General features: G+C 46.5%; 1 protein-coding gene across 2 annotated transcripts; it reads right to left on the reverse strand.

Annotated features, from left to right (window-relative positions):
- Positions 1 to 976: 976 nt before the first annotated feature.
- NHLH1 (nescient helix-loop-helix 1) lies at positions 977 to 6,095 on the reverse strand. Of its 2 annotated transcripts, none has more exons than XM_007481641.3 (2): positions 5,602 to 6,095; positions 977 to 3,352 (listed from the first exon to the last, which is right to left on the reverse strand). In XM_007481641.3, the coding sequence occupies exon 2, from the start codon at positions 3,197 to 3,199 to the stop codon at positions 2,798 to 2,800; it is 402 nt and encodes a 133-aa protein (XP_007481703.1). In that variant the 5' UTR covers positions 3,200 to 3,352; positions 5,602 to 6,095; the 3' UTR covers positions 977 to 2,797. The 2 variants fall into 2 exon arrangements, with proteins under 2 accessions (XP_007481703.1, XP_007481704.1); XM_007481642.3 differs by having other exon boundaries at positions 5,536 to 6,095.
- Positions 6,096 to 14,204: the final 8,109 nt, after the last annotated feature.

Below are 14,204 nucleotides of genomic sequence, written 5' to 3' on the forward strand. Positions count from 1 at the left end.
AATTATTTCTTCTGTTGAACTCATAGGCTCAAAGATTTAGAGCTAGAAGGAAACTTATCAGTCATTTAATTCAACCCTTCATTTAACAGATGAGGAAACTTGGGCACAGAAGGGTGAATTGGCTTGCTCAAAGTCAGTGCCTTATTGTAATTTCTATCTTTTGGTCCTAGTTCTGCCTATGGAGAAATACAGAATAAAGGTAATCTCTGTACTGTATGACAGTCCTTAAAAAAAAAATTGAAGACTGATTCCCTGGCTCCTAAGCCTTCTCTTCTCCAAACTAAAAATTCATAGTTCCTTCAACTGTTCTTCATATCATTTGGTTTCCAAGTTCCTAACCATTGCCTGGTCTTCCATATCCCCTCTCAAAAAGTGGTACCCAGAAATGAAAAATACGAATGCTACTAGAGAAATCCTCCCAAATCTTTCAGATTTTTTTTCAATGAGCCCCATCCCTATCTTATCTTCAGTCTTTCACCATGATCCTTTCATTTGTACCTAAGGAATCTAAGAATGAGCCTGGGACTCTGAGGGTCTAATCCAAGTTGGGAACACTGTAGGGGACCCTATTGACCCATTCTCAGAGAAATAACTTCACAATAGTGACTAACCACTGAGACATATTCAGCTAGAGGACCTTTTCTCTTACAGTGTAGAAAAGGGAACAGAATCCCAGAAGTAAAAACGTTTTAAAAAACAACTCTATTCAGCGAGTCCCTTAGCCTTTTTTAGGGTCTAGAAGTTTGTGAAGAGATTTAACTTTTGTTAAAGCAGCAGGATATATCAAGTTTCCTGGACTACTCCAACTTTTGACTACCCTTTCTTCATTTCTCCCAGTCTCCCTTAATCCTCGTTTCCTCATATCACTATAATATGAGATCCCACCCCACAGAATCTACCCACTCCCTTCACCTACTCCAGGAACAGAGACTGATATCCTAACTTTTCAGACCCAGGTAGGAATGAAGCACAGACATTATAGAAACTGGAAAGAGGTCACTTTAATTCTCCTTTTTGTGTGAAAATCATAACTGCCATTAAGGGAATCGCATAGGATACAGGAAAATGAGACAGGGATTGTTTGGGGTTAAGGGAGTTTCAGAGCAGAAGATCAAAGCTCATAGGCTGATGCTGGATGGGGTTTGGGAGAGAGTGGTGCAAATAGTAGTCCAAAATCCTTGGGAGGAATGCTGGGAGAATTTTGTGAAGTTCTTTTTGGAGAGAGGGGCAAAGGAGGGGGAATGATACAAAGAAGATAGTGGAGGGGTGGTGTGGTAAGAGAGGAAGGAAGCTAGTCCCAAGGCTGGAGAAAGGGGTGGGAGAGAGAGAACTGTACAGCTAGAGCTGCTTCAGACCCTCACTCTAAACCAAAGTGCACAACACAGCAATAAATAGCAATGTTTATAAATAAATTAAATAAATAACAAATAAATAAATATCCTTGTGGTAGTGAAAGTTTGGGCAAGGGGAGAAAGAAGAGGCAGTGTTAGGGGAAGGAAAGAAAGGGGGCAGCATTGTCACTCCTATACCAGCCATTGGTCCCTTCAGCATATGCCCATATGCCCCTCTACACATACTCTCTCTCTCTCTCTCTCTCTCTCTCTCTCTCTCTCTCTCTCTCTCTCTCTCTCTCTCTCTCTCTCTCTCTCTCTCTCTCCCCTTGCCCTAGAGGCCTTGCCAGTTTCTTTTTGGTGGGGAATGATGGGAGAAGGAAAAAATGCTACATCAGAAGTCCTAGAACCTTCACAAAACAAGAAGAATGAAATTCACACACACACACATACGCACACACAAACACCCCATGGGGGTGATGGGACACTTGCAGATAGCTATCTAAACACTGATGGTTCTCCTATGGATATATTAGATCTGCTTTGGATAGGCCCTTCATTACTCTGACCTTTGGGAGAGCCCCAGATAATACTTTCCCTGGGCCACAAAAAAAAATGGAGAGGAAACGGCTAACAGGGTAGAAATAGCCAAGTAACCCAGAAAAATGAAGTATACAACTAGGGAGAGATAAGCATCAAGGGTCAGCTAGATAACAAAAATACTACAGTTTCTTATATGAGGAGATCTCCAGGGAATGTGCCCCATTTACCCTGATTCCAGCCTCCTTTACTTTCCTCTTCATTTTATTCCCTCTATCTGTTGGCAGGAATTGCTGGAAAAGGAGGGTGGGTGTGAAGTGTGTTTTTGTAGGTAAGACAGTGTCAGAATTGAAATCAGAAGTCTTTAACATTCCAAATGAGGGTAGGAACTATAGCAGCTTGACCAAAAGCTAGGTAGAAACAAAGAATAGGCTGGAAAAGCCCAAAATATATGCTAAAGGCCACACATGGGCTGACCCAGAAAACATGTCTGACCAGCTCAACCCTGATGTCTGTCTGTCTGTCTCCCTCCCTCTCTCTGTCTCTCTCTCTCTCTCTCTCTCTCTCTCTCTCTCTCACACACACACACACACACACACACACACACACACAAACACAAACAACTGCCACTATAGTTAACCTCTAAAAATAGCCTCTCTGCCCTTGGTCTGAGCTAAGTCATCACTTTCCCTGGACAATTGGCCATTTATGAGTATGAGGGTAGGACAGGGCAGGGGCAATTCAAGGACTCAGGAGCCCAGAACATGGTTCAGGGCAGACATAACAGAGAGAGAGAGAGAGAGAGAGAGAGAGAGAGAGAGAGAGAGAGAGAGAGAGAGAGGACTGAGCTGGGCAGCAAGATATTCTCTGCTGGGAGAGGAAGGAACCCCGAGGGTAGGATTCCCCCAAACAAGGGACCAAAGAGTTCAGACATCCAGGACATGGTTCAGGTAGGAAATATAGCAGATGGCCAGGCGTAAGATTTCAATCTTGGAGAGCTTCTTGTCGGGGGGTAAGGTGGGCAGCAGCTTGCGAAGCTCAGCAAAGGCTAGGTTGAAGGCCTCCACTCTAATCCGTTCCCTAGTGGCATGGGCAGTGCGATACTTGGCTGTGGCCCTCCTCCTCCGCCGCCGTTCCTCCCGGCTCAGATGCTGCAGGTCCTTCCGACCAGACTCCCCCATCTCAGGACCTCTGGCCTGGCCTCCCCCAGGACCTCCAGGCCCTGTCCTGTCCGAACCCACACCTCCCCCACAGTCACTGAAACCTGACTCTGTCTCTGAATGGGTGGGAGGCAGGTCCAGCTCCATAGGGTCTGAATTAAGCATCATGATGCAGGGTGCCCCAACCCCAGAGGAGCTTTCCAGCTGGATGGTGGTTGGAGAGGGTGGATCTGGAGGAGGGTCCTGGAAGGTTAGGTCCTTGGAGCTAGCTCTGTTGAGCACAGGCCCCTCAGAATTCCATGGCCCAAAACAGGGAAGATCCTGGAAGGGAAAAAAAGGAAAGATTAAAAAAAGGTAGAATAAGAGAAGATTGGTCCTGAAAGGGTTCAGAAAGTAAGTAATAATGAATATTTACATAGTGATTTTAGGTTTGCAAAATGTTATTTCATACTATCTCCTTTGATTCCCTACAACAACCCTAGAAGGTAGGTAATACTAGTAATAGATTATATATCACTAAGGACTTTATAACCATATTATATATTTATTATTAATTTTATAATAATTAATTTTATAATATAATATTAATATCCCCATTTTATAGATGAGGAAACTGAGGCTAAGAGGTTAAATAATTTTATTAGGGTCATAGAGATGGTAAGTGTCTCAGACAGGATTTGAACTCTCAGTCCAGCTGACCTTCCTTGGCTACCTCAATGGGATGGGGAAGAGAAGTGGGGGGGAGGGGGGAAAGGAAGGTGAACAACAGAGAGACCTAGGGAAAAGAAATCAGAAATTTAAAAAAAATTGATCTATCATCAAGGAGTCTAAAAATAAGGCAGCAAAACAACTCCAGAGACAAAGTAAAGAGAAGGGAACACAGAGAAGAGGTGAGAACAGCAAGGAAAAAGTTTGCTACAGTGGATATAGATGCCCAGCCTCATACTTTATCTTCTTGGTCTGGAGATGTGATGATAAGCGAGAGTGGGAAAAGGTGAGTGAGCAAAATTTTTAAATTGTGGAATGAATTAAAACTATTGGGAGACTGCAGGCCTTTTAAAGCTGAGCACCCCTACAAGGAAAGAGCCCACAAAAGTCTCTCCCAGACTTTTGGAACCCACCCCAATTCCTGTCTAATCTTATTGCTGCACAGCTCTACTTCCCCAGAAGTCCCTACTTCTCTCTAGGAAAGTCATCCAGACCCTTCTCCAGAACCAGTCTTTTCCCATACTACTCCCCCTCCCTGTTTTCCAATTTACTTGCACTGAGGGCAACTCCCCAAGGTCAAGTGACTAAGGGGCTGATAGAAAGCTCCATATTTAGCCCTAGGTTCACACTTGGGTTAGGGAAGAAGGGACTAGAGAGGCTTGATAAACTTTGAGCTTTCCCTAAATTACTCCATTTGTTAGAGTCTCTCCAAGGGCTAAAAGAGCCCTTTTTCTCTCTTCTCCCAGTCTCCCTAACAGAATTACTTCTACTCATCCTTGGGGAGTAGTGCTAAGTGTGAAGAAGTGCTAAAGGCAAGAAATCCAGCATGATTGGGGGCAGGGAGAAGGGGGGAGGTAAGAGCAAGAGAGAATTCAAACTCTAGAGCCAAAACACTTTACAGTCCCCAGAGAAGGAACACAGCTAAGGGGGAAATGCATATACAGACTCCCCCATAATCAGTACTACCCCCTTGCCAGGCATCCACTGTCCACTTCTATCCCTGACACTCGAGTTTAAAAATATGTTCACATGGGTGAGGATCCCCTAGTCCTGTTTCGTCTCTGTGACCTCTCCCTGAGGCCAAGATGGGCTGGAGCAGGAGCACCTAGGGTTACCAACATCTTTTCTCCTCCCTCTCAGATTCAGTGGAAATAATCCTGTCAGTACTCCTTCACACCCCCCTCTCAGACTGAAGGGATGAAGAGATGTGGGTGTGCTGCCTCCAGGCAGAAGGAATCAGCTGTTGATCTCTGGATATTGGACTGACCTGTTAACACAGCTATCTTCTCCATCCTACTCCATTCCAACCCATTTCCCCTCTCCATCACGTCTCTCTCCTACCCTGTGCCCCCTTTATCTGAATTCCTGCTGTTCCCAGATGCTTCCTTCTCCTCTAATACCATTCCCTTGTGTTCCATTCTTGTCCTAATCTTATTACTGCTCTGTCCCAGCAGCCCTTCTTCAGCACCAGTCCTTAGCCCTGTCCTGGCAGCAGCAGTTCTCAAGCAAGTGTTCATATAACTCAGCTTCTGCTTTTTTAGCTCCAAGCTCTGAGCATCATGGAAGAGCAATGATGAATGGGAGAACTACAGCCCCTTACTCCACTGATCTCAACTCCCAAGCTATCCCAGGGACAAGGACAAAGACGGAGCAAAGGAAAAAAACACATAAAGATGAAAAAACAAGAGTTATGTCTTCTTAAAGAAGAGATGCAGAGACATACCAAGAGAACTGAGTCAGAGTGGGAGTAAGATTCCCTCCACCCCCAACATGAACACGCTGCCCCCTTTACCTACAAGGGACCCGCTGGAAGGGGTAGTGCTCGTCAGCCCGGCAGGGGGCCCCTGAGGGGCAGCACTGACCTGGCCCCTGGCTCCTCTGGCAGATCTGTGCTCATCCGTCTGTGCTCAGTAAAGTTTGCATCCAGCTCCTAGGGAGCTTGGGGATGGTGTGGGAGTGCCCTCTGGGCACCAAGGCAGGCAAGAGTGGAATACATAGTGGGAGGGGGTGGGGGGACAAAGGTAAGGAGAGAGGAGAGAGCTCAGCCCAATCTAGCACCCACACTCCAGCTCACACACCCACCCCTAGACACACACACTCATACACACACACATACATACACACCTGGGCTGCCCGCCCTATGTATATATATGGAGATGCACAGAACACCCCTGGCCTTCCATTGGCTAGCCCAGGACCCGGATTATCAATATTAACTAGCTAGATTAGGCTGCCATTGGTGGAGAGTCCACTGAGCCCCCCCACCTCCCGGGAACCAAAGGAGGGGGCTGGCCCTGAGGGGGGTGGGGCGGGAGTGGAGAGCGGGGGACATCTGTTCTCCATGCATATTTCATAAGGAAGAAATGGAGAGATAGGAAAAGGGTGAGATGGGGGGGGGGGGGAGTCAGTGAGGGCTTGGGGGGGGGGGCGGGAGCCAGGAGCAGGATCGCAGATGAACCCTTTCAGTTTCTGACACCAGAGGTGAGAGAGGACCGAAATACCCCAGGAGCTAGAGCGCCAGGACGCAATCAGGGTCCCACCGTGAATTCTATTGCCTTGGCAACCTTTTCTACCGGCTTTCTTCCGACTTGGGGCATCACTCCCACTTTCTCTCCCACAGAAGGGCAGAGGTGCCTCAGTGGTACAGTTGGAGAAAGAGAGCCTTGAGCATGGTGGACTTGATCTAGAATAAACCCGGAAGGGGACCCAAGAGTTCTGCCTCTCTACTCTCCTCTTCACCTCCCTTTCCCAGGGCTTTGACCCCTTGCCAAGCCTCGACCAGCCAATCAGCCCTCTCTTCTGTGTCTGATTATTGCTTCTAGTATATTGCAACTCTGTCTGGCTATCCCTTGCCTCACTATCCCTTATTTGCAAGGAGAGGGCAGGAGCGGAGAAGCCCACTCACCTGGTCCAGAGCTTTGTCAGTTTATTGAAGCTGGGAATTCCTACCTATCCCATGGGGGGGAGGAGTGACAATTGAAGGGACAAAGGTTGGGGGATACACTCTGGAAGAGGGATAGGTTCTTGGGAGACTTCCAGCTAGAGGGAGAGGGGCAACCCTGGGGGAAAGGGGCAGAGCTGGTGGGGGGAACAGCTAATGTTTTGGGACATTCAAGTAATGTGAAAACAAGATGCAAAATAAATGCAAATACATATCCTTCATTATGTTCAAGTGAGTGAGAAGCTTGAGCCCATGCGTGGTTCTGGGATAGTCATGGGGTATCGCAGCAAAGCCTAAGAGAGAGGAAACTCCAGGACCAGAACAGAGTCTCAGCTCTCAAATGGCTTCTTCACCGAACATTTCCTGAACATTCATAGGAAACCAGGAGGAGGGAAGACCGAAAAGACCCTCCACCCACCCTCCCTACTTTTTCTCACTCCTTATCCACTAATCAACCATAAGTAACCTGCATATATGGTGGCTGGTCCTTAGACAGTGATCCCATAATAACATTCAACAGGCTGTTGGAGATTGGGGAGACAGGGCTGGGTTGTGGGGCAGGCAGGGGTTTATGTGGTGCAGTGCAGCCCAGACCAGGCTAGGAGCAAAGGGTCCTTAGGAAGACTAGTGTATTAAGATAGGAAATTGGATGCCGTTTAGTTGGGGGACAAAGACAGGATCTGAAAAAGCTAGGCCTCCATTTCCCCCACTGGTTTACTAAGGGAGAGGGAAGAAGAAAGGCATGATGAAGGGGGCCAAAATCTACCACACACACCCCCATACCTTTTTCCCTTAACTAAACTCCAAGACTGGTTTCCCACTACCTAATCAGCCTTTTTGGATTTTCTCCAAGTTGGGGGTAGAGATAGACTATATGAGTGAGATTTACTAAAGGTGTTCTCTGGTCTTTCTTCCACAGACTTCCTCCCTCTCCACCCCCAGTTGGGCAGTGCCAGCTCCCACCTGGGCAGGCCCAGACAGGTGCCCAGGCCCCAGCAGATGGGCTGAGCTGGAGGGGAGAAGAGGCTCAGGGAGGGGGGAGAAGAGGGAGGGGGCAGGGGATCAGGTGGCAACTCAGTTCTTGCATCATCATTGCCATGGTGCTGATTAAAAACCAATCTCCACCTAATGAGCCCCCAGCAATAACAGCACTCCCCCCACCCCAACATGCTCCCAAGATACAAGGAGACACAGAGACTTGAGAGACATACAGAGAACGTCTCAGGGAGACAGAGCCCTGAAGGGAGACACAGAAAAGTAGAAAGATAGGGAGATAGATCTAGGAGAAACAGGAAAGTGAGGAGACAGCAACCATGGGGGAGACACCAAGAAATGTGACACAGAGTATAAGGGAGTATAAGCTCACATATCTGAGTGAGGCACAGAAGGGGTGGGGAGATACTGAGGTACACAGAGATAGGGAGATTAAAAATTATGACTAGATATGGTTCCAGGGGAGAGGAGACATTTTGGGGAGACAATCACAAAAACATCTAAGCACACTTATAATGACTATTGATGAAATGGAGAAATGAAGAACTAAAAGAGACACCAAGGGAAATACAGACATAGGGGAGATCTTTATGCCATAAGAAATATAAAGAGTTGATAGGATTAGAGAATGTTATAACTGTAAAAGGACCTTAGAGGTCAGTTAGTCCATTTTCTTCCTCCTTTTACAAATGGAGAGCCCTCATTCAGAAAGGTCGGGTGACTTGGCCAACATCCTACAGGTAATAAGCATAAGAATTAAAATTCAAACCCAAGACCCTCTGATTCCAAATCTGGTGCTCTGTAGTCAGGAGGACCAATTAGTAGGTTCTAGTCTCTTCATGACCTTGGGAATACTACTTCTCCTCGGGGCCTCAGTTTCTCCATCAAGAAAGTCTGATGATCTTATGAAAGCACTGAGGTATAGTTGAAGGAGCACTGGGTAGTTAGATGACCTGATTTTAAATACTAGCTCCATTACTTACTCTCTTATGGATGGACCCTTGGCTAAGCCCCTTCTCCTGGCCTTAGTTTACTCATTCTAAAATTAAAAAAACTTGGATTAAATGACCTCCAGAGTTTCCTTTCAGCTGTAGCATTCTATGAGCGCAGATCAAATTATGCCTCTATCAGGCCTGAAAGAAGAAGGCAGCTGAGGGCATACATGTGAGACCTGGGGTCTCTTTTGCCTTCTAGCTGCTCCTTGACTCTGGACAAGGACCCTGAAGTCCCATCCAACACTGGGTGATTCAATGCCCATCACTCCTAACCGCCTCCCCCTTCCCACCCCAACTCCACTGATATCTCAGAGACCAGGCAGGAAGCATATTCACCCTGGCCAGCTCACACTGGTGTCGGAACTGAGGCACAGTTCTGGCTTCCTAACCCTATCTGGCAGGCTTGGGGAGGGGTGAGAGAGGGAGGGAGGGTTAGGGATATCTGGCTAAAGCTGAGGTCAACAGTCAGTCTCTATCACCCTCCACCCCCATTCCTCATGTGAGAGGAATCTTAGAGGTACTTGTTCAGGGGCTGGAAGGTGCTGTCGGAGTAGGGGCCAGGATCCAGGTGGAGAAATTATTACTGATATTGTAGTTATAGATTATTATCATTATTTCCCCTTACATTTGGATAGGCCTCTCCCTTTCCATTGCACTTTTACACTCATTAACTCACTTTAACCTCACAACCCTGAAAGGAGGGATAAAGAGGGAGAGAAGTTACTGGGTGCAGAGGTGGGGAGGGGTCTGGTGGAGCAGAAGCCCAGGCCTCTGGGCTGGGTGGGGGAGGAGTGGCCCGAAGGAGCTGGGAAGCATTGGGTTTGGCAGGAGAGGGTGTGACATATGTGGGGAGCCCTGGGGACCCAGCCAGGCCTGCGGCTGGCAGGAAGAGCAGACGGAGTTAACCCTCGATATTCCACACTGCCTGACCCTGCCCAGGAGCTGGCTGGCCAGACTGTTATTAATTTACAAGAGTGGAAAGGAGGGAGGCAAAGGGGCCTGGCTCTGAGGGTAGAAGGCAAGAGAAGTCTAGGGCAGTTGTGTCTCTGGAATGTGGCAGCAGGTCTTGGCTCTCTTTCCATCTGTTTCTCTTCAACTCTGTTTTGGCCCATCTTTCTGTCTCCCTGCTTCTCTTCCTCTCTCTCTGTTTCTCTCAGTCTCTGTCTCCGAGTGTGTCTCTCTCTCTGTCTCCCTCCCTCCCCCCCACTCTCTCTTCCTCCATCTCTCTCTCTCTCTCTCTCCCTTCATCCTTCTCTCTCTCTCTGAGAGGTGACAGCGGGTCTCCACTTTCACTAACCACACAATCTGTCACTCCCTCTGCCGCCAGCCGGGCCTGGAATTCTCCCCCTATCCTAGCCCTTTTCATTGCTCAGCCCTCAAGCCCTCCCTAACCCATGGCCCTGCCTCCCTACCACCACCACCTTGCTGCCTTTGTCTCTCCAGGCAACCCCCCATTCACCTCCCTCCCCCCAACTCAGAGCCCAGCTCCAATCTCATTATGGACTCCAACCCCCCCTCCCTACCCCATCTTCTTCCCTCCCCCATCCATCTGTCTTCCCCACAGTCCCCGTCTTTGTGTCCATCCATCTGTCACCAGCAGCTCTGTGCCTTCTCCCCTCATGGCCACGCCTGGCCCCTCTCCCCTCCAGGCCCTTCTCTCCTCACACTTATGGACTGTCTCTTCTCCTGTCTTCATCCCACTCTTCAATTTCTCACTTTCATTTCCTTCTCTTCCATTTGACCCTTCACAGTTCCTTCATTTCCCTCTTCTATTTCTCCTCTCTTCCTCAGTTTCTCCCTCCCTCATCACTCCCCCTCTTAGGAGTTTCCTCTTGCCCTACAACCCTCATAAATGCAACCACTTGCTGCATCTTGAACCCAAGATATGTTCTGAGGACAACTGGTTTCAGGGGAGAAAGCAGAGAAAAGTGGGTGAGGAGGTATGAGTTAGCAGAGCTGGTCAAGTTAATAAGCAAGAACAGGACAGGGTAAGGTTAGGAAACAGACCAAAGAACCCTTGAGTCCACAGCCCCTACCTAGTCCCAGAGCTCCTGTTTACCTTCCAGCCTGAGCTAGAGACTGGGTAACATTCACTGACAATTACATCATCTCAATGAAACTGCTTCTCTGGAAGCCTCTTGGGGGTCCCCCTCAAACCACTGTCTTCTAGCTCCTGTTTCTCACTAGGTTAGGGTCTAGAGAATGAGTATGAAAATTCTGTCACTTCTCAGCTTGGCAGTTAAGGAAGTGATTTTATTTAATTATTTTCCATTTTGTTCATTTTTGTGAGTAATCTTATAAAACCAAAACCCTAAAACATAAACCCAAATAAATAATTGAGGAATTGTAAGCTTTCATCTGTATTCTGACCCCAATAGTTCTTTCTCTGGGGGTAGATACCATTCTTTGTCCTAAATCCCTCAGAATTGTACTGGATCATTGTATTGCCGATAATAGCAAAGTCTATTGCTGATGATCATTCCACAATTATTACTGTTACTGTATACTGTACAATGTTTTCCTGGTTCTGCTTATTTCGCACTTCATCAGTCCATGAAGGTCTTTCCAGTTTTTTCTAAAATCATCCTATCATTCCTTACAGCACAATAGTATTCCATCACCACCATATACCACCACTAGTTCAGCCTTCCCAATTGATGGACATCCCTTCTATTTCCAATTCTTTGCCACTACCAAAAAAGCAACTATAAAATATTTTTGTACAAGTAGGTCCCCCCCCCCCTTTTAAAAATCTCTTTGGGATACATAGTAGTGGTATTACTGGATCAAAGGGAATCCATTGTTTTATAGCCTTTTGGGCATAATTCTAAATTACACTCCAGAATGGCTGGACCAGTTCACAACTACACCAACAATGCATTAATATCCCAATTTTGCCACATCCTCTCCAACATTTATCATTTTCCTTTACTGTCATATTAGTCAATCTGATAGGTATGAGGTGGTACCTCAGAGTTGTTTAATTTTTATTTCTCTAATCAAGAGATTTAGAACATCTTTTCAAATGATTATTTGTAGCTTTGATTTCTTTAGGAAGTGATTTCTGATTCTGGAGCTAACTCAATTGCTTTGGTTGTGTCAACTCTTGGTGATCTTATATAAGGTTTTCTTGACAAAGATAGTGATTTGCCATTTCTTTCTCCAGTAGATGAAAATAAATAGTAGTCAAGTGACCTGCCCAGGGTCACACAGCTAGTGTTGCAGATTGGATTTGAACTCATATCATCCTGACTTCAGGCTAAGCACTATTCTGAGACATCTACCTGCTGTCCCTTAGAGGTAAGCAAGGTTTCATTTAGGGACTTCAGGGGGCAAAAAGGAGGAGGGAATCAAGTAGGAGGCAAGGATGTGGGATCTAAGCACATGAAAATATATGATTCGTGGTTATGTTTGGCCCCACTTCTGACTTTGGCTGTAAAGCAGGGGAAATGGGTGGCTTCTCAACATCTCCCCACCTCCCAGAACCAATCACAATAAATTCCTTACCTGAGATTCTTATCTCTTCTACTTTCCTCCTCCCTGTTTGTTGATGGGTCAAAGAACAATGGTCCCCCCAGCAAGAATCTAAGCCCCCAGTGAAGCTGATTACTTAAAACACCCTCTTCCCTGACCAGAAAAGTCTGAGGTACAAGGATAGTGTGAGGTATGCACACAGAAGAGGTATGTTTACTGAATCTTGTTCAGTGAACTTTCCATATTGCCTCCTCTGAAGCAGCCACAAAGTGCTGTGACTGGGTTCCTGCAGAAGATATTTAGTCAACTGTGCTACAATGAGGGAGTCACAGCTTCTCAGTCTTGGTTTCCTTATGTGTATACAATGGGAACAGTAATGCTGACAATTACCTGTCTCACTAGCCTGTTGTAAGGAAAGTGCTTTGTAAAACTTAAAAGTACCATATAAATGTGAGTTATGTTTGGGAAGCATTCCTGCCTTCCCATGTTAGTAGTGTCAGAGCAAAGCAATTCATCTAGCATGTAGCACATGCTAAATATGAGATGACATTGGAAAGAATATTGAATTTGGATCCCCAAAGTCTTGGGTTTTAAACTCTGTTACCAAAATGCAATGACTTTGACTTTTACATATCACTTCATCACTCTAGGCCTCAAGGTTTCCTCATTTGTAAAATGAAAGGTTGGATTAAATTTATCTCTAAGGTTTCTCCCAGTTCCAATTAATCTAAAACACCAGCTCAATGGGGCATGCAATAGGGTTGAGTTTTGGGAGTTACCAAAACAATGCTTTTCCAACTGAAACTATCACCCCTTAAGTGTTTGGGCACAAGGTCACCGGACTTTTTAGGCTCAAAAATTTGGATGACTCAGATGTGGGAAAGATGTAGAGTTAAAAGCTATATGGGTTCCCCCAGGTAAAGTGGAATGGGAGAAAGGTGATTACCAGAGGAGTGGATGGGTCCAAATCTGTCTGGGTTTTCAAGTTGGTAATGGAATTACCCAGCCCACTCCTGTGGGTGGAGAAAAAAGCTGCCCTGCATAGGCCAGGAAAAGTAACAGCCCAGGCAAAGAATGGCAACAGGAGGAAGACTAGATATTAAGACACTGATTAGCAAGCCCAGGAATAGAAGATTGAGGAAACTGAGTTATCTCCCTTCCTGGGAAATCTTTCTGCACCCCTTTCCTAATCTGTCCATATTTTGTCCATCCAAGTTGCTGGACAAGATCATAGACATGGTTCCTCCCAATCACAGCTTTTTGGAGGGGGAGAGGATGGTATTTAGACTGAGGGTGAAAAGATCCACTTTTCTAATTTGATCTGAGGTAGGACTGGGAGAAAGGTGGCTAAAAGTGGAGGTGAGATTTTAGAGGATCATTTTATTGTCCATGCCCCCTCCCACCAAAGTGTGAAAACTTATTCTCTCCATTGAGAGCCCAACCCCCTTTGCTGGCACCCAACTGCTTCCCTGCTCCCTGAGGCTGCCAGCAGGATGAGGGAGCTTATTGCTTCATCCACTGGGAGACCTGTTGGCCAAGGGAGGCGCAGAACTGGCCCAGATGATGGAGGCAGCTGTGTGCATCTCCCGCCAGCACACAGTTTTCTCAGCACAAAGCTGAGGAGGGGGTGGGGAAGAAGCAGCAGGATACCCATTATTTTCCAGCCCCCCAAATATGCTTCCCTCCCCAGCCTCTCCCACCCAAGGGATGTGAGGTGGTGGGGATGAGTCTTATCAGAAAAAATAAAACAGCCAAAGAATAGTTCATACATTTGTGATGAGCATATACTATCCCTCTCTCTTTTATTCCATCACCTTTACCTTCATATTAGAGATGCCCCGTTGACCAGTGACAAAGGGAGGGGGATAAGAAAAGTTTTCTGATCTCTCCTTCATCCCTGTTGTTCTTCTTATTCAGGAGTGTCCAACTCTTCGTGACTCTATGGACCAATGAATGCCAATGCTGTCCATGAGATTTTCTTAGCAAAGACACTGGAGTGGTTTGCTATTTCCTTCTCCAGTGGATTAAGGGAAACAGAAGTTAAGTGACTTGACCAGGATTC

This window comes from Monodelphis domestica, chromosome 2 (assembly GCF_027887165.1).
Source record: "Monodelphis domestica isolate mMonDom1 chromosome 2, mMonDom1.pri, whole genome shotgun sequence".
Classification (NCBI taxonomy): Eukaryota; Metazoa; Chordata; class Mammalia; order Didelphimorphia; family Didelphidae; genus Monodelphis; species Monodelphis domestica.